Below are 19059 nucleotides of genomic sequence, written 5' to 3' on the forward strand. Positions count from 1 at the left end.
TTTCGGGGCTGTAATCTGGTAGAACTACTTTGGAAAACAATTTGGTATTCTCAGTAAAGTTAAATAGTATATACTCTCTGATCCTGAAATTCCACCTCTAAGCATATACCTTTCTGACATTCTGCCATGAGTGTACTTGAAGATACATATAATAGTAGATAACTAATGAAAACCTACTATACAGCATGGGGGGAAAAAAAGAAGGTTCAATCTGTTTGTAGGGAATATTTTAAGTTAACCTTAAAATGCATTCCAACATACAATAGGTGCAGACAAATACTTTTTGATTCCACTTACACAAGGTACCTGGAGTAGTCAAATTCATAGAGTTGCAGGGTGCATTGATGGATGCCAGGGGCCAGGATTGGGAGGGATGAAGTGTGGGGATGAGGAATGGGGATTTACTGTTTAATGGGGACAGAGTTTCAGCTTAGGAAAGTGAAAATTTTAGGAGATGGATGATGGTGAGAGTTGTACAACAATGTGAATGTACTTAGTGTCCCTGAGCTGTACAGTTAAATATGGTTAAAATAGTATGTTTTATATTCTGTGATTTTTTCCACAAAAAAATTAAAAACATTTGTAAAAAGCAAAAATACAACCCCCAAAGTAGAATAAATACACGTTAAATTATAGCTTTATAATAGCTTTATAATGCTATATTCTTCTGCAATTAAAATGAATGAACTAGAGGCACATGCATTAAAGTGAGCAAATGTCACAAACATTCACTTGCATGAAAAGAAATCACAGATGCACACACAAAATTTGTGCAGACAAGGTTCAAAAACTTCTCTCTCATAGGCTGTAGATCACCATTATTTTAAAAACATGTAGCTGGACATAAGCTGCCTGTATTTACACTCCAGCTGCTCACTTCCTAGCTGGGTAACCTTCAACTCCCTACACCAAAATGTCCTCACTTGCACAGTGAGTGTACTAGTACATATTAAGAGATGCTAGCATGCTAGGGTAGCATGTGAAAGGATCCACAAATGAAGGCATTTTTATCATTCCCTAACCCACTAGGCAGAACCTCAGTGGTGCCAGGATGGCATACAGGAACCCCCACCCCTACCCTGCTGCCATTGAGCACCTGGGGCAGAAGAAAAGAGGGCACAACGACAGTGGCTTTGAGTGCAGAAATCTACAGTTGGCGTCATGGAGGAGTGTGAACTCCTAGGTCTCAGGACCTATGAAAAAGGAAGGGGAACTGAGATTTCTGGAGCCCCAGGGACAGTTCAGCCTAAAATACCAGTTGACATTTGTAGCTAAGTCCTTGATGGTTCTGATAAAACAAGAATTAGAATAAAATCAATCAAGTCCACACTTGGTACAAGATAAGAACTACATGTAGTCCATTTCCGATTTCTTTTCCCCCCAGGGACAGATTTCCCAGATGGTATTTATTCCAAGCCTTTTGCTTGACCACTTTCTTCCTGTCTCTCAACTGATTGCTTATTGGCAACTTCTTCAAAGAGTGGGGCAGGGGGAAAAAAGACACAAAGGGTGGAGCCCATCAACCCTCACATCTAAGACTTAGCCATTTCTTAAACTCAAGATGTGATATGGTGAGGCTGAATTTTCATATTGCCAAAATAACTACTGGAGAAGTGAGACTTTCAGGCAATCACATTGCCTATTTTATTTGGCTTCTTATCACTAGCTTTTATAGTTTGAATACTGAACTATCAGTTTGTGGGGTACGGGGGTAAAGTTATCTCAGGGTTGACTCCACTTTCCAATGGAAAGCTACTGATGGGTTGAAAAGAATGAAACTTTATAACCAAAGGGAATTGTCATCTCTAATACATTAGGAAAATTCCATATTGTTTTTACTAGTATTTTATCATAACTCATATACAGAAAGCTATTATTAAAATATAATTACTATAATATCTTGTTTATTACTTACCCTCTTATTTCTACTTGAGCTACAGCAGTGATGTTGATTTGCAGGCTCACAAAATTGCTGTCTGGGTTGTCCTTGTTGGAACTAAAACAGTGACAAATGATTTAAATATATTTTCTCAGACGTGTTAACTACACGATCATAAAAAACCTTTTATATATCGAAGGAGCACCATGCTTTACCAATATGATCATTTGGAAAACAAAGGCATATCCATTCTACAAAATCATAACCATTTGTAAATGGAAACACTAAGATCCTCTATGATCAAAAGTAATAACTTTAGAAAGTCATAACTTTCGAAGATGAGACACCTTATCTGAAAACATAACAGATTTCTAGAGAAGCCAACACTTCTTCCTTTCAACAACTAAGCCCAAAAGGCAGTGAGCTGAGTTCATTGTCCAGCTTCTACAAGGAACACATTCCTTAACTTCTCTGTGTACCAAGTTCATTGCCCATCAAATGGGAAAGGACAGCACAGTCAACTCCTGATTTTCCAAGCTAATGAAAGGGGACCTGGCATGAATAAGCCAAGAGCAGCACAGAATGGGAAAAGCATTTCTATTTGGCTCTGGAATGCATCATACCATACATTGTTTTGGTAGCAAATTTATCTTCCTTATGGTTTATTTTTTTGTGTAATATTAAAATAAGTGAACTTTACTGCACACTCACTGGCTACCTAAGATGAGAGGTGAGGAGTGAATTAGAAGCATGGCCAATGGTGTGAAGAAGCAAGACCCAAGGAAGCTGGGCAGTTAGGAGACAAAATAGATGTTCACCAAGTACATCAAGACACTCAAGATAGAAGATCCATGTTTAATAATAGTTCTTTGAACAGTGGCAAAGTTATTTTTAAGTTTTCTGTTTCTTTCTCTCAAGCAAATATAAATAGATATAAAATTTAACTTAAAAAATGCATGTATTAAGCAACCGTTGCTGTAAAGAAACTACGTGGTCTCTTAAAAGGCTGGGCCAGTAGGTGGGCTTCTGATGCAGCTGCCATTTGCGTTGTTCATTGTCTTCCTGGGCTGTCATTGAAGTCACCCTAATACCCCAAAAGCTCATGCAGCTCTTAGCAAACAGCAAACCAGGATGTGACACCATTGCTAGCAGGTCATGTTTATATTCAGGTCTCATTAAGAAGAGAAAGCGTCCCCTTTTTTCATCATCAAATCTCACGCAGATGCAATGAACAAGCTCTCATACTGATGTTGGTAATGGGGCATGTCCTGACTAGCTTTTGAAGCTTTCCAAATGTGGGAGCTGAAAAAGATATGATAAAGTCTACTTTCAAAGCAGGAGGAGACAGGATTGTTCCCACAACGCTTTTGAAAAGTCCTGTTCGATTGTATACACTGATAAGGCAACTTAAATGGCAAACACACATAAAAGATATAAACAGGCAAATGTCAGGCTCATTTCCTGCAAATGGGTATCACTGCTAAGCTTGTGACAGGCTAGAGAGACTTGTTTACCAAAGTTTGAACCCCAATTTCCAGGCCACTTTATTATTATCACATCTGGGGAGGATCAACCAACTAAAAAGTTTTTTGTGTTTTTTTTTTTTAAAGTCAGGATTCTGACTTACCACTAAGAAGTCATTAAGTAATTCCACTTGTTACAGACTTTGCGGTTCCAAGTGCATAACAGGGAACGCTGCTGTTTGGAAGGTTAAATATGATTGTTTCACATTTTAACCCAGACCTTGTTTCTAGTTTCTAGGCCACTACTGCTTTACAACAGTAGAAATTAGAATTATGAAAAAAAAGTTTCATTTAAGTTATCCTATAATTCTATTGTATTTTGCTTCCAAGTAGTTTAAATGAAAACAGTTTTCATGGCAGCATCCTAAAAATATAAATAGATGACAAGTATTAAATTTTCTTGGGACAGGAGTCTAATACGAGGCTTACAGAGGCTGTTTTGAAAAGTTGCAATAGCAGTGGTGGGATCAGAGGCTGGACCTGGATGGCTAATTTAAATCATCCTCCACACACATGCCTGCTGGCACCAGTGGTGGTGTCAGCAACCAGCAGGGTCAGCAAATCTCCTGGTAAGAAAGACGCCAGGCCAGATATATAACTTAGAGGCATCTTTCACCTCTTTCCTGGAAGGAATGAACCCTCCCTCACTAACACCGCTGCTCCATTCAAACAAGCAATTCATCACTGGCCTGGATGTTCAACTATTTATACCTTCGGTGCTAGCTCTCAAGGAATGATGAATTTCCTCTCCATGGCTATAGCCTATGTCAGGAACCAAGGATAAACATGTCTTTCACTTATTACTCTGATGCTATTTTCTTCTTCCTTCTTGTTTCCTATTTCTATTTTCTAACATTCCCTCTATGCATTCTGTCGGCAAAACAATACAATGTTCATTTCACCATTACCAGGATCAGCTTCAAGGATGGTCATAAAGATCTGTTTGCCTGTGGGAATCACAAACTGAGAGCTGCTCTAAACATGGAGGAAGATGTTTACATGTCACACAGAGCTGGGGCATGGAGAGACCAGTTAATGCAAACATTTGGTGACACAAAATATTTAAAGTTTATTAATTTACACAGCCCTCTTCTCTTTGGGGTTCTATTTGTGGAAAGAGGTATTAAATGTGGGTACCCCTGGTCAATATGGTCAAAAGCTTGAGTTCAGACTTCAGAGCACTTGGTTTAATTTATTTTTGGTTTAAGCTGAATACAAACCATCCATTAAACACTCATTTATGTTGTTGGAGTCCGCCAGCAAAGCATGCAGATAAATGCTCCCTACTCACATACTAGTGTATTTAAGTATTAAAAGTATTCTCAAATACTTTTATTTCTATAACATATGATTTTGGAATTTGATGGCTACTAAAAGCTTTTGCCTCTGTAGTTATTTCTGCATTTTCAGAATAATGTTAAAATAATCATGAGTTTCTATAGCATATAAGGATGGAATATAATCATGGACTGTTCTTTTAGATGAAGAGGGATGTTTAAAATGTGACCATTTCTATTTTCCATCAAATTCGGCACTTCCTCACTGAATTCATCATTTAAAAATATATTTATTTATTTGGCTGCAATGGGTTTTAGTTGCAGCACTCAGAATCGTCCATTTTAGTTGCATCATGTGGGATCTAGTTCCCTGACCAGGGACTGAACCTGGGCCCCCCTGCACTGGGAGCGAGGAATTTTAGCCACTGGACCACCAGGGAAATCCCTGGATTCAGTATTTGAATGGTTATCTATAGGACGGGTTGGGGGAAGGCATTAAAAGTATTTATTATTCAGTGCTCTGATTGAACTACTAGTTACATCCATTCTATTATTCGAAACTGCAATCAAGAGTGAGAAGCAAACATCAGGAATTTGCTTTGCATATTTATACCAGATTTTAAATGCTGTGATTTTTATAAGTTAGGAATCTTTTTCTGGAGTGATACAAAGCTTCATGCTACTGTAGGATCAGTGTCACAGACAATGATGGTGAGAAACATATTATTGTCTGGAGTGATGGTGGTCCTTCCTTATGCAGTTCTTTACCATTTCCTTTTTCCCCCTGAAAACTTAGACATATAAACAGGCGGTTTCCCAAATAAGAATATTTAGAACCACCTGAACCTTTCGAAAAATATACATCTATGTAGATACAAAGAAGTGATTTTACTGTCACTCCACAGCCTGCAGAATGGATCTCTTCTTCAAAAGCAAAAAAAATAAAAAGGAAAGAAAGAAAGAACTGGAATAACAGAAACAAAGGAAAATGGCCTGTGAACATCTGGGTTCTAATTTTAGAAGACCTGTTAAGGTGAAGGAGCATTCATTTCACCATGGATCTCATTAATACTGAACACTGACAATAATTTATGCATATAAAGGTCTCACCTTCTGATTTGAAGATCGAAGTTAATACTCATGTTTGTTTTCTCAAGACGTGGAACTGTAAATCGGAGGCCCAGAGAAGACTAAAAAAAATCACAAGACATTAAGTTTATTACATGAAGAAAGTGAAAGAAAGTGAAGTCGCTCAGTTGTGTCCGACTCTTTGCAACCCCATGGACTGTAGCCTACCAGGCTCCTCTGTCCATGGGATTTTCCAGGCAATAGTACTGGAGTGGATTGCCATTTCCTTCTCCAGGGGATCTTCCCAAACCAGGGATTGAACCCGGGTCTCCCGTATTGTAGGCAGACACTTGACCGTCTGAGCCACCAGGGAAGATTTATTACATGAAAGGAACGTTATATACAGCTTAAGAATCTTTTTATGTCATCCCTGCAAATCCCCATCCTAGACTGCTGTTGCTTCTACCCTGGGGTAGCTGAGACTTCAGGGCCCAGGCCATGCAGGGCTGTGCTGTGCTTAGTCGCTCTGTCATGTCCAACTCATTGTGACCCCAGGGACTGTAGTCTGCCAGGCTCCTCTGTCTATGGGATTCTCCAGGCAAGAATACTGGAGTGGGTTGCCATGCCCTCCTCCAGGGGATCTTCCCAACCCAGGGATTGAACCCAGGTCTCCTGCACTGCAGGCAGATTCTTTACCATCTGAGCCACAGAGGAAGTCCAAGAATACTGGAGCAGGTAGCCTATCCCTTCTCCAGGGGATCTTCCCAACCCAGGGATTGAACTGGGATCTCCTGCATTGCAGGCAGATTCTTTACCAGCTGAGCTGCCAGGGAAGTCCCTCCAGGGCATGGAAGTGCCTATATATTGTCCCTTTTTTCATTTAGCCTCTTATCTCTCTTTTCCTACCACCTTCTTTATGTGCTAAATTAAAACAACCTAAATATATGAGAAGAGATTGATTTCGAATACTGTGGTGATTCCGTTTGATGGAAATTCATGTCATCATTGAACGTATAACTGTGAAGCCTATGCAATGTAGAAAATGCTTCTAATGTAATGATGATCAATAAAGAAAAAAAGTTACAAACTTGTATGTATCATGTGTTTCAGCTACAGTTTTAAAAGGCTGCCAGTGGAAAAATTAATGTATGGGAGTGAAGATGTCTTGTTAGAAAATACCAGGATAATATGTTACAGTTAAAGTTGTAAGTGTATGGATTATATTTTCCACCTTTCTTTTCCAAAGCTTTAAAACTGTCCTTATTATTTTTACAGTTTGAAAACAGATTTTTAAAAACCTGAAGAAAAATGAATCCAATGATAATATAAAAAGGAAGTAAAAAAGAAAAGCTAAGACATATATTACTTACTCTCCCATGAACTTCTGAGTGCAAGTCGAAGTCTGTAAGCCTTACATGCAAAGTCTCACAAAGTCACAGCAACCACACTACAAAATAGGTACCTTGATTGTTGACATTTTACTGTCCATAGCCATCCGAGGATTCAGGAGATTAAGTGTCTTGTTCCAGGTGTAGAGCAAATGAACTCTAAAGTTGGAACTGAAATTGCTACAAGCCAACTCAAGAACCTGAAACTCACAGCCACTACACTGTGAGAATCAAACCAGCAATAAAAACTCATGTTGTTATGAACCAGTAATAATATGAGCTAGTAAATCATAATTTTTATCACAAATCATCATGATTTCATTAGCCTGTGCTGAATGACCTGCAAGTCAGGTATGCCCTGGTGTGTTAGTCACTCAGTCATGTCCAACTCTTTGCAACCCCATGGACCATAGCCCACCAGGCTCCTCTGTCCATGGGATTCTGAAGGTAAAAATACTGGAGTGGGTTGCCATTCCCTTCTCCAGGGGATCTTCCTGACCCAGGGATCACACCTGGGTCTCCTGCCTTGCAGGCAGATTCTTTACCCTCTGAGCCACCAGGGAAGCCCTAACTGCCCTGGTGGCTTTACATCACATCACTGATTACTCCAAATATTCCTACAATAGGGATTCACCCACTTCAATTTGACTTGCCCAAGGGATCATTGTTTGTCACTGAAGAAACTGGGACTTAAACCCAGGTGTCCCTAATTATTAAACCTATGGATCCTTATGCCCCAACCAGGATGAATTCCTTTAAAATTCCAGATGTGCAATTTTCTATCAGACCTCTAGGACTTTGCACATATTCTTCTTTCTTCTTTAGAAACTTTTAAAGTCTTTGCCTGTGTCTCCTACTTGGAGAACTACTAATGCTTCGAAGTTCAGGACACGAGATCCCCCTGCAGCACATCCTCCAATCTTCCAGGCCAAGTCAGGCAGAAACATTCTCTTTATTCTTTGTCTCCTTCTTTGGTACTTTCCCAGGACTCAACCTATGGTATTGAAAATTTTTAAGGTTCTTTTTAAAAATTATTTACTGCTTCACTGTGGCATGAGGGATCGTTTGTTGAGGCATGCGGACTCTTAGCTGTGGCATGTAGAATCTAGCTCCCTGACCAGGGATCAAATCCGGGTCCCTACATTGGGAGCGTGGGATCTTAGCCACTGGACTACCAGGGAAGTCCTCAAATTTTAAGTTTCTTATCAAGTGGGGATTATACATTTTTTCTTGATATTATCAGACTCTAGTTTAATACCAGGCATATAGAAGGGGTGTAATTAAAAATGGTTGACAGAATGGTGAAAAAGTGTGCTTTTGTTTGCACACTTCCAGTGGTGGGTGCTTACTATATTGTGGTGAGGCCTGTTTGATGTTGGTCTTTTATTATACAACACAAGATGAAGATACAATGAAGATGTGACAATTTCATACTGATAAGAGACACATATCATCTTAACTGGAACCAAAAGTCACATCTCTGGGCATTGATTCTAAAGAGTCTTTGTTGAGCTACTATTTTTTTTTTTTTTATTCTACTTGAGAAGCTTTAAGAATTTTTACAAATCTTATTGGTATATAAATATTTGTATATTATTAAAGCTAATATATGAAAATGATCAGCTTACAAATCAGAGGTGAAACTTCTAAATACAACCTTGAATGTTCTGTTAAAAAGTCACTTGAAAACTATTTTCTAAAAAATACTGGGACTGGAATAATTAATCCTAGTGGTTTGTGACACTTTTTAATATTTAGGACTGCTTTTACATTTGGAATTTTATTAAAACCCATTGAGAGTATTCTTTTAGAAGTACAAGATGAAGAAGTAAATAAATCAAAGTGTTTTATAACAAAAGAGAACGCAATAAAATTTGATGTGTTTAAGGGCATTCAAGGGTGAGATAAGAAAGCTATTAGGTTTCCTCTACTATAGACCTCAGAGATAAATGAACACAAACAATTTACTTCCTTGACTTCTAAAGATTATTTGCTGGTAAAATGGATTGATGTCTTTTCACAAAAACGCATTTGCGGCTAAGACCACACTGCCGTTTTTACCCTCCACTTTGAACAGCACTGGTGTCCAGTTTTTGTTCCAAGACTATCCTTAGTTATTGATGAACTTACATGATCTCTCGTCTGTATTTAACACTCTTAATACTAAAAAAGGAATGTGTGCTCAGTCACCTATAGAAGCTAATACCATTAATACCATGTCAATTCATTTCTCTCTGACCTTATGTAGACCTTTTCCTATCAAACTGGGTGGTTAGATTTTTCTTGAAAACTAGCCAAAGGATTTATAAGCTTCTAGATAAAAGGATTCTAATGAAAACTGTTCTACTATCTCAGCTTAGACATCCCATTCTATCTTTCATGGCTTGCTTGAAACATCTCATCTGTTATTCATTAATTTTTATCCAATTTTTGTAGACCCACTAGAATGCAGGCTTTCTTTTGAGACCTGGTTCGAATCTGGGTTCTGTTCTTCATTACATGCAACTGTGGGTAATTCATTTGATTTCTCTAAGTCTCCGTTTCCTCATCTGTAATATGGGAGAAATACCTGACTCATAGGATTGCCGGTTGTTGTAAAAATTAAATGAGATAACACAAACAAACCACCCAGTGAAGGGTTTATAACACAGAGGGCAATCAATACATGTTAGCTAATAAAAATCTATTATAAATGTTTATCTTTCATTTAAATATTTACTTTTTTTGACTCAAGAAGTGAATTTACTAGACTACAGCTTGGCATATCTTTTAAATACCCAAGATCAATGGAAGGAAAATCAATTTAGAACATGAGAAAGGAAACATATTGTTCTAGCACAGTATCCTAGAGTATAAACTGGGAATAAGTATTACTTGATAGAAAGTTTCAAACACTCAAATAAATGTGAGAAACACTGGGCTAGAAGGTTTCCTTACTGCAGAATTTCTCAGCACTTTAAAATGCAGGCACCTGAAGGTCCCAGCAGAGAAGGCAATGACAACCCACTCCAGTACTCTTGCCTGGAAAATCCCATGGGCTGAGGAGCCTGGTAGGCTGCAGTCCATGGGGTCGAAAAGAGTTGGACATGACTGAGCGACTTCACTTTCACTTTTCACTTTCATGCATTGGAGAAGGAAATGGCAACCCACTCCAGTGTTCTTGCCTGGAGAATCCCAGGGATGGCGGAGCCTGGTGGGCTGCCGTCTATGGGGTTGCACAGAGTCGGACACGGCTGAAGCGACTTAGCAGCAGCAGCAGCAAAGGTCCCAGATAGGACATGATTCTTAGCAGTGACTACAGGACTCCCTTTAAAAGCCTCGTTTCAAAGGAATAACACTCTCTGGAAGACACTTTGGGAAGCTGTTTTAATACAAACCTACACACTTACACATTTCCAGGAAGAGTTTTTTTCCAAACAAGTCATTTCATTATCAATGAATCATAAACATCTATTTTAAAACAGAGAAATACATAAGTCTAACTTGTAACACTTAATAACATAGCATTTGTAGATTTCAGTTTTTCCCCCTTGATTTATGACTCCATAAAATAATGACTTTCACTATGATGTTTATTACAAGAAGTTACTCTGTATATACTTAAACTGCAATGGCATAGAATGAATTTATTGCCCACAAGTAATCCTGAATGGGAAGTTCCTAAATCTGAAAACAAAGGAAAAAAAAAAAGACTCCTTATTTTTTTATAAGCCTGTTTCAGATCATGGTTAACCCTTTCTTTTTTTTTTTTTTTGCTACAATTCTCTGCATTATTCTTCATCAAGTAAGGTGCATGGAAAATATGGACCTGGTAAAGTCGCTTTAAAACCTGGATTAAAGTCATATTTTAATGTGAAAATACTGTGAATATATTCACATGGGAGGTATAAAAGTTTAATCATCATTGCTAAAATTCTTAATTCTGTTATTTATTTTAATTCTGTTATTTCTTAAACCCTTTGCATCATAGTTCTTGGACTCAAAGGCAAAAAAATTGTAGTGAAATTCAAAGAAAGAATATTCAAAAAAATCTGCAGTAAAAAAAAAAATAGCCTTTAGAAATTTGTTGAGACTGAAGCTATGTAAGAGTGACGTGGAAAGGGAAGGCATGTGAAAGCATTCATCATTTTGTGTATTTAAGCTCAGTTTATCCAGTTGGCATGCATTATGATGCAAAATCCCACCACCCTGGGAATTTCCTGACAAATTGGTTTTAGTTGCCAGGTGCTAAGTTGCTGAGTGCTAATTGGTGGTGGGGGAGGGGGGTGGCTTTCCACTAGTTCTCCTTACAATTCAATTAGACACAAATCAGTTAAGGGCATCTGGTTTTTTCTTACATTTGTTCCAGCCACCATAGGGTTCCCAAGGTCACACACCACCATTCGGGTGACATTGTCCATCTTGTACTCACAACTCAGTGGGCGCAGTGCCTGCAACAAGGAAGAACACCAGTGTGGAGTTAGGGGGCAGAATAAACGACATCCTGTCACAAAAGTAATGGGGCAGCCGGGAAGCTTCTCTTGATTTCAAACACTTGTGTGAATGCCTGAGCCCAGAGATTCATGCGTGACCATCAACTTGGAAGAGAAGTGTGTGAGAAAAGACCAAAGTTTAATTTTAAGAAGAAATGTGCTGGATGGGTAAACACATCTTTTGTGTTGCATCAAGGAAGAAAACACTGTGCAGAATATTTATATGCACACTTTTGAAATGATTTGCACTATGGTTTAATGTGGGGCATGAATATTACAGATAATTAAATATGACTAAGCCAATTCTTGCAAAAACGAAATGACAGCAAGATATATAGGTTATCATATGACCCAATGACCATTTGTAAGAGAATTGCTTTGAACACACGTTTCTCCCTACATTGGTTCCATGTTGAGATTACACATCCAATCTTAGTTCAATCTTATAAATACTTAAGATGACAAGAGAGCACATTTATGTTTACCCCCTGCTTTTCATCTTCCTTTGTGCCCCACATCCTATTCTGATTAGAATATATATAAAGTCAAGTTCAAAGAGATGCTTAGAATTATGTGCTGGAGAAGGTCTCAAGGTTACACTCAATGGAGGGGAAAGTAAAGGAGGTTTATCATTGGACTCCTATCCTCTGCTCACAGCTCTTCTTGTGTCTTCAGGCTACTCCCATTTGTCTGGAAGTCCACAGCTGGATCTACACCCGGAGCTGCTTTCCGTCTTTCAGAACCTAATGTCTCTATGGCCCTGCTCTTGCCTTGAGCAGCTAGACATGTTCATCCATTATTTCACTCTAACTTGTTAAGTGCCACTGATAGATTACCTGTCAGCCTCATTGCCAAAGATAAGCTTGCAAAATGAGGACTTTGACAAAGGATCCCATGAGAGGACTGTGGAAAAGGGATCCAAATATGAGGACCACTTATCTATCTGCCAGCCCTACTGAAATTTCATTTAAGAAAGTCATGTGAATTTTCAAGTAGAAGTTTCAGAAACCATCCCCTTTCCATTCTTCCCACTTCATTGAGAAAAACTAAGAATCAAAGAAAAGGCAAACAAATCTCAGACATCTAAGTCAAGATTTCCATGGGTAAATCATACACTTTAAGAAAATAAGTTTAAGAGGGCAGGGGTTTTTGTATCTGTTCTATTCCCAGAGGCTGGAACAATGTCCAGCACAAAGCAGTAGATGGTGTCTGGAGATACAGAGCATAAGTAGCTCATAAGCTCTCCTACGAGGAGCCTGAAATAAAATAGACAAACACGTGTTGTTGTTGTCCAGTTGCTAAGGGTCCAACTCTGTGACCCTGTGGACTGTAGCCTGCCAGGATCCTCTGTCCATGGGATTCTACAGACAAGCACAATGGAGTGGGTTGTCATTTACTTTTTCAGGGGATCTTCCCAACCAGGGATCGAACTTGTGTCTCCTACATTGGCAGGTGGATTCTTTACTGCTGTGTGCCAGGAAAGCCCCATGGACAAGCATACTTAAGTATAAAACCCTTTTCCTGCCACCAGCCATTGAAAGGTCTGGTCTAATTCATGAGAAAGAAGCAAAATTTCTGATGTCCAGAGGAAGCATTTAATATCTCCTCTTTCCAAATAACCTGAGCGACATGTTAGTATCCTAAGTAAGAAACATATTTTTTAAAAGTTGGTAATATTTTTGCTTCTCAAATTAGCTTTTGCATCTATTCAAGTTCTGAAGGATCCAAAACTAACCCTAATTGTAAGAGATTTTTTTGTTGTTGTTGAAATTAATCCTGAAAACAGGAGGGAAAAAAAAAAGAACCTAGCAAAAGCTTTCCAAAATACCCATGTGTCCCTTGAACATAATTCAAGGATTTGGTTTCTATAGTAAATATTTTTATCTTATCTGAAGGTTGAAAGTCATATGTACATTTTCCCCAACTTTCTAGAAATAGCTTTTTCACATCAATCAAAGATCTTTCTTCCTCCCCAGAGTCCCACCCTTTTTCTTTTTTTAACCTTTATTTCCTCTCTCTGAGTGGGAGAAACAATGATTGTTTTTCTAGATATTTCTAGACTATTTTCCTCAGCTGTTCCTGAGACTATCTTGTTCTCATCCATTTATAGCTCTTAGATCATTATTCATTCTCGGAAAATATTTACTGTGTACCTGCCACTTACCAGGCACTGATTTAAAAAACAAAACAAAACAAAACAAAACCTTGTCCTCCTTAAACTTCCTATTATGAAAAGAACTGTAATAAAGAATCACAAGCAATCACAGCAAGCAATGGAGATATACAGTTTATTAAGTTTCATGATAGGAGAAATTCACAGTGACGGAGGAACACATGCACATAGAAACAAGCCATCAGAACTTACTTTCAAAACAGAAAGAGACTCACAGACTTGGAGAACAAGCTTATGGTTGCCGGAGGAAAGAAGCGGGGAAAAGATAGTTCGGGGGGTTTGGGATAGACATGTACACTGCTATGTTTAAAATGGATAACCAACAAGGACCTACTGTATAGCACGCAGAACTCTGCTCAATGTCGTGTGGCGACCTGGATGGGAAAGGAGTTTGGGAGAGAATAGGTACACGGGCTTCCCTGGTGGCTCAGCTGGTAAAGAATCCAACTGCAATGTGGGAGACCTGGGTTCAATCCCTGGGTTGGGAAGATCCCCTGGAGAAGGGAAAGGCTACCCACTCCAGTATTGTGGCCTGGAGAATTCCATGGACTGTATAGTCCATGGGGTCACAAAGAGTCAGACACGACTGAGTGACTTTCACTTTCAGATACATGTGTATGTATGGCTGGGTCCCTTCATGTTCACCTAAAACTATCACAATATTGTTTGCTAATCAGCTATACTCCAATGCAAAATAAAAAGATATTAAAAAAAAAGAAAAAGAAGTAAGCAGTCAAAGAAGACACCCTGGAGGAAGTGACATCTAAGTTCGCAGGGGGTTGGGTGGTGGCAGGGCACAGGGCAGCTCAGAGGTTAAGTGGACAGGCCTGACCTGTCAGTCTTGGTTCTGCTACATAATGGCTGCATGACTTTGGGCATGTCTCTGTTTCTTCTTATCTATGATAGCCTTGTTGTGTCGCTATCAGGCTGCTAGGAGGATTAAGTAAGTTGAATACTTGCAAGAGCTCAGAGCAGAGCACAGCTCACAGCAATTGCTCCATGAATGTCAGCAGCCTCTATCACTATTAGACTGAGGCCTGAAGGTAAGTAGTAAGAAGTAAGCTGGAAAAAGGGGACAGACAGTGGAGTTACTGAGGGAGCAGGACATGTGAGCCCTCTGTGGTGGGAGGGTTCATGGGTAATACAGAAACTGAAAAGAAATTCCATCCCTCTAGGATTAGAGTGTAGGTAAAGGAAAGACTCAAAAGCCTGTGAGGCGGCTGAGGAGATGAGCGTGCATGTGTGCTCACTCACTCAGTTGTATCTGACTCTTTGCAACCCCATGGACTATAGCTCTCCAGGCTCTTCTGTCCATGGGATTTTACAGGCAAGAATACCGGAGTGGGTTGCCTTTACCTCCTCCAGGGGATCTTCCTGACCCAGGGATCAAACCCGTATCTCCTGTGTCTTCTGCATTGGCAGGCAGGTTCTTTACCATTGAGCAACCTGGGAAGCCCAAGAGGAGATCAGCAGGGGTGTAATTAAGGGCCTCATAAGTCATCTTAGGGATTTGCACTTTATCCTACAAGCAATGGGGAGCTAGAAAGGGTTTTTTGTGTTTTTTTTTTTTTTAATTGTAGTTGCTTTACAATGTTGTGTTAGCTTCTCCTGTACACGTGCAAATCAGCTGTATGTATACACATATCCCCTCCCTAATGGACCTCCCTCCCCCACCCCTCCAGCCCACCCCTCTCGGTCAACACAGAGCACCGAGCTGAGCTCCCACCACCTATCTGTCTTACACATAGCAGTGTATGTATATCAGTGCTGCTCTCCCAGTTTGTCCCGCACTCTCCTTTTCTCCTGCGTCCACAAGTCCAGTCTCCACGTCTGTGTCTCTATTCCTGCCCTGCAAATAGCTTCATCTGTACCATTTTTTATATTCCACATATATGCTTTGATTTGCATTTTAGAAAGGCGGCTTCCTGTGTAGGGAAGATGGGGAGATGGGAGATGGGGAGATGACTTAGGAGACTGTTGTAGTCATCCCAGGAGAAGGCTGAGTCCGTCTGGAGACAAGCAGTGAGATGGAGACACGATACAGTTGGACGGGCGTACGCTGACTTAACTTTTAGAAACTGAGTGGAGACTAGTGAGGTTCCCTGAGATAGGCTATGGAGAGGAGTGTGGAAAGATGGAGTCTAGTTCTTTTTGTATGTCTGTGTGTGTGTGGATAAACAAAACAAGATTTGTTCTCACAATGGAATATTACTCAGCAATATACAGGAATAACTACTGATGACCAATACACACTGTGACGTAGATGAACCTCAAAAACATTGTACTAAGCAAAAGCTAGACACAAATGACTGTTTATGCATGGTCCCATTAATATGAAGTGTACAGAAAAGGTAAATTTACACAGATGGAAGTAAATTAGTGGCTGCCTTGGCTGGATTTAGGGGTGGTGAGTGACTGCAAATAAGCACATGGCAACTTTTTGAGGGGATAGAAATGTTCTAAATCTGTATTGCTGTGATAGTTGCATTCCTCTATAAATCTACTAAAATAACTGAATTGTGTGTGTATTGAACTTATGTAATTACAATGGGTAGATTTTACAGGATACACATTGAACCTCAGCGAAGCTGTTAAAGAAAAAGATCATAGGTTTAGGGACCAGAGTATTGGGATGATTTAGAAACATTTTATTATTGGAACCGGGGGGAAATTGTGGTAGGTTAAAAGCTGACGGCTATATTCAACTACATACCTGTGATGAACTGAATAATGTCCCCATGAAATCCAATTCTGGATACACTGAGTGTGAAGTGGGTGGAGACAGAAGAGTGGAGTGTATATGAGGTCCCTTGAATAGACAGGTTCATAGAGACAGAATGTGGAATGCTGAGTGCCAGAGGCCGGGCAAAGGGGTAAGAGGGAGCCCAGGTTTCCTGGGTACAGAGTTTCTGTCTGGGATGATGGAAATGTTCTGGAGCTGGTCAGTAGTGACACAGCAATGGCATTATACTTCATATCACTGAACTGTACACTTCAAAAGGGTTAAAATGGTAACTTTTATGTTACATATATTTTACCACAATAATAAAAAGATAACGCACATAGGCTTTTATTTCTGGAAACATTTAGAAGAAAGGTCACTGAAAAAAAGTATAAAGGCTGACTCCATTAAGGTCTCTAGAGCAGGAGAGGACCAGCATCTACATTTTTGAAAAGAGGTATGCTTTCCATTGTGTATATGTACCACATCTTCTTTATCCATTCCTCTGTTATGGACATCTAGGTTGCTTCCATGTCCTGGCTATTGTAAACAGTGCTGCAATGAACATTAGGGTGCTGTATCTTTTGTAATTATGGTTTACTCAGGGTATATGCCCAGTGGTGGGATTGCTAGGTCATATGGTAGCTCCATTTTTAACTTTTTACTTTTTATCCCTATTTTTAGTCTTTTTAATTAGGATTGATGTATATACTCTACCATGTGTAAAATAGGAATTTATATTGGGAATCTGCTGTATAGCACACAGAGCTCAGCTCAGTATTCTATGAAGACCTAGAGGGGTGGGATGGGGTGGTGCGAGGGAGTCCAAGAGGATGGGATATATATACACATATAGCTGATTCACTTTGTCGTATAGCAGAAACTAACACAACATTGTAAAGCAATTATGCTCAAATTAAAAAAATGATTTTAATCAAAGAACAACAAAACCAACAATCAGATAATCCCTCATATTTTTCCTCTTGGGAGAAAATTGCTTTAAAAAAGCCCCAAACTTGAACTGAGTATAAAGAAAAAGGGACACAAACCTCAAACTGCTTAAAAACAAAGAAGGAATTAGAATGTGCCTTAGTCATGTCAAATTCAAATTCTGCCCAAGGGAAATTGATGGAGGAAAACAGTTAAGGACTCACTGGAGATTATGGATAATGTCTGTCATAATGTCTAAAGCCCCAAAGATAGAAACGATAAATGTTTCCTATGTTTTCCATGCAACAAAGTGGATAGTAAACTGGATGTTTTGCTAAAAGAAGAACATTTTGAATAGATGCTTTGTGTAACTAAGTCAGGGGTGGAGTGACAGAAAGGGCATTGAAATAAAAACATAAAAAGAGCCCTGGAGCAGCTTTTAAAATAACATACTTGAGCTTCATTGTTTGCTTGTTTATGTATTATTTGCTTGTAAGTGTTCCTAGAGGATATGTTCCCTAGAAACAACAGAAGTTTGTGATGACTTTAGGACTGTCAAATATACTTGATTACTGTTCCTCTGGGTTTATTTTTTACTGAGAAGATAATTTAACCAAAACATTAATCATGAGACTAGAGGTGTGCATAGAGAATTTGGTATTTCTCACATTTGTAAATGTCTTTCAAATACCCACATCACAACTGTTGTTAGCATTTCTTTAAAGGAATTATATTTCATTAGATGATAAAGTCATTAGAATGTGCATGTTCCCAAGATGGTGCAGTTTTTGGAAACTAGCAGAATTTTAATAAACTTCAGTTAAATGAACCATACCCATCAGCAAGAATTTAAATAATACTCATTGTGCAGACTTCCATGAAAACGGCAGGCAAGACTATGCAAGTGTGAGACTTGGCCTCTGCCCTTAAATGTGAGTCTGTATATCTCTGAAACCAAGGGACTCTCTGTTATCCTTTGGTGTATTTATAATGATTTTCTATCAGAACCCAAAGATATTCTGCATGGGAAGATTCATATTCTGATAAGGAAAGGAAAGCTATAAAGAGCATCAGGGTCAGTTTAACAAACAGAGGCACTTCAGGAATGGCTAATGACTAAAGCTTGGCTTTTTCTTGGTTGTGGTCCTGAAAAGGTAGACTAAGAAGAAAGAAAAAAAAAATGAATGCCTTTCGTTTCCAGTGCCTGTCTAGGCTCTTTTCAGTGCCCAGCTGGGATTGGCAGGACCTTCCTCCAAAAGCAGTAATGAAAACCAGACCTCCTGGGACCTGCTTGAAGCATAAAGGAGCTCAAAGTCAAGGCCAGAAAACAGCTGGGGTGGGTGGAAGTCAGCTTGGGGGTATGGTGATGGATCACATTGATGGGCTGCTTCTTTCAGACAGTGGTCTTCCTCGTTTCAGCTCCCAATCTTTGGTCACTTTATCTTTGCACTGTGGCCAAGAAAGATATGAATACTTACTTAAGGCCATCACTTTTCCTGGGCCATTGCTATCGTGCTTAACAAAATGAGGAGCCATCTTGTTTCCTTTTCCTAATGAAGAAACTCTCAGCTAAGATGACTTAACATGGATTTGATTTCAAAATACACCTAGCTCTTTCCTCGTTCAG

General features: G+C 39.3%; 1 protein-coding gene across 1 annotated transcript in view; it reads right to left on the reverse strand.

Moving 5' to 3' along the window:
• Positions 1–19059, reverse strand: part of ITGA8 (integrin subunit alpha 8) — a 189263-nt gene that overhangs the window by 61369 nt on the left and 108835 nt on the right. Inside the window, exons 21-23 of the mRNA XM_002692081.7 lie at positions 11473–11565; positions 5790–5869; positions 1916–1996 (exon numbers count right to left, since the gene is read on the reverse strand). Of these exons, the coding sequence (XP_002692127.1) occupies positions 1916–1996; positions 5790–5869; positions 11473–11565 (254 nt within the window). The remainder of the gene's footprint in view (positions 1–1915; positions 1997–5789; positions 5870–11472; positions 11566–19059) is intronic.

The sequence above is a fragment of the Bos taurus genome, chromosome 13 (assembly GCF_002263795.3).
Source record: "Bos taurus isolate L1 Dominette 01449 registration number 42190680 breed Hereford chromosome 13, ARS-UCD2.0, whole genome shotgun sequence".
Lineage (NCBI taxonomy): Eukaryota > Metazoa > Chordata > Mammalia > Artiodactyla > Bovidae > Bos > Bos taurus.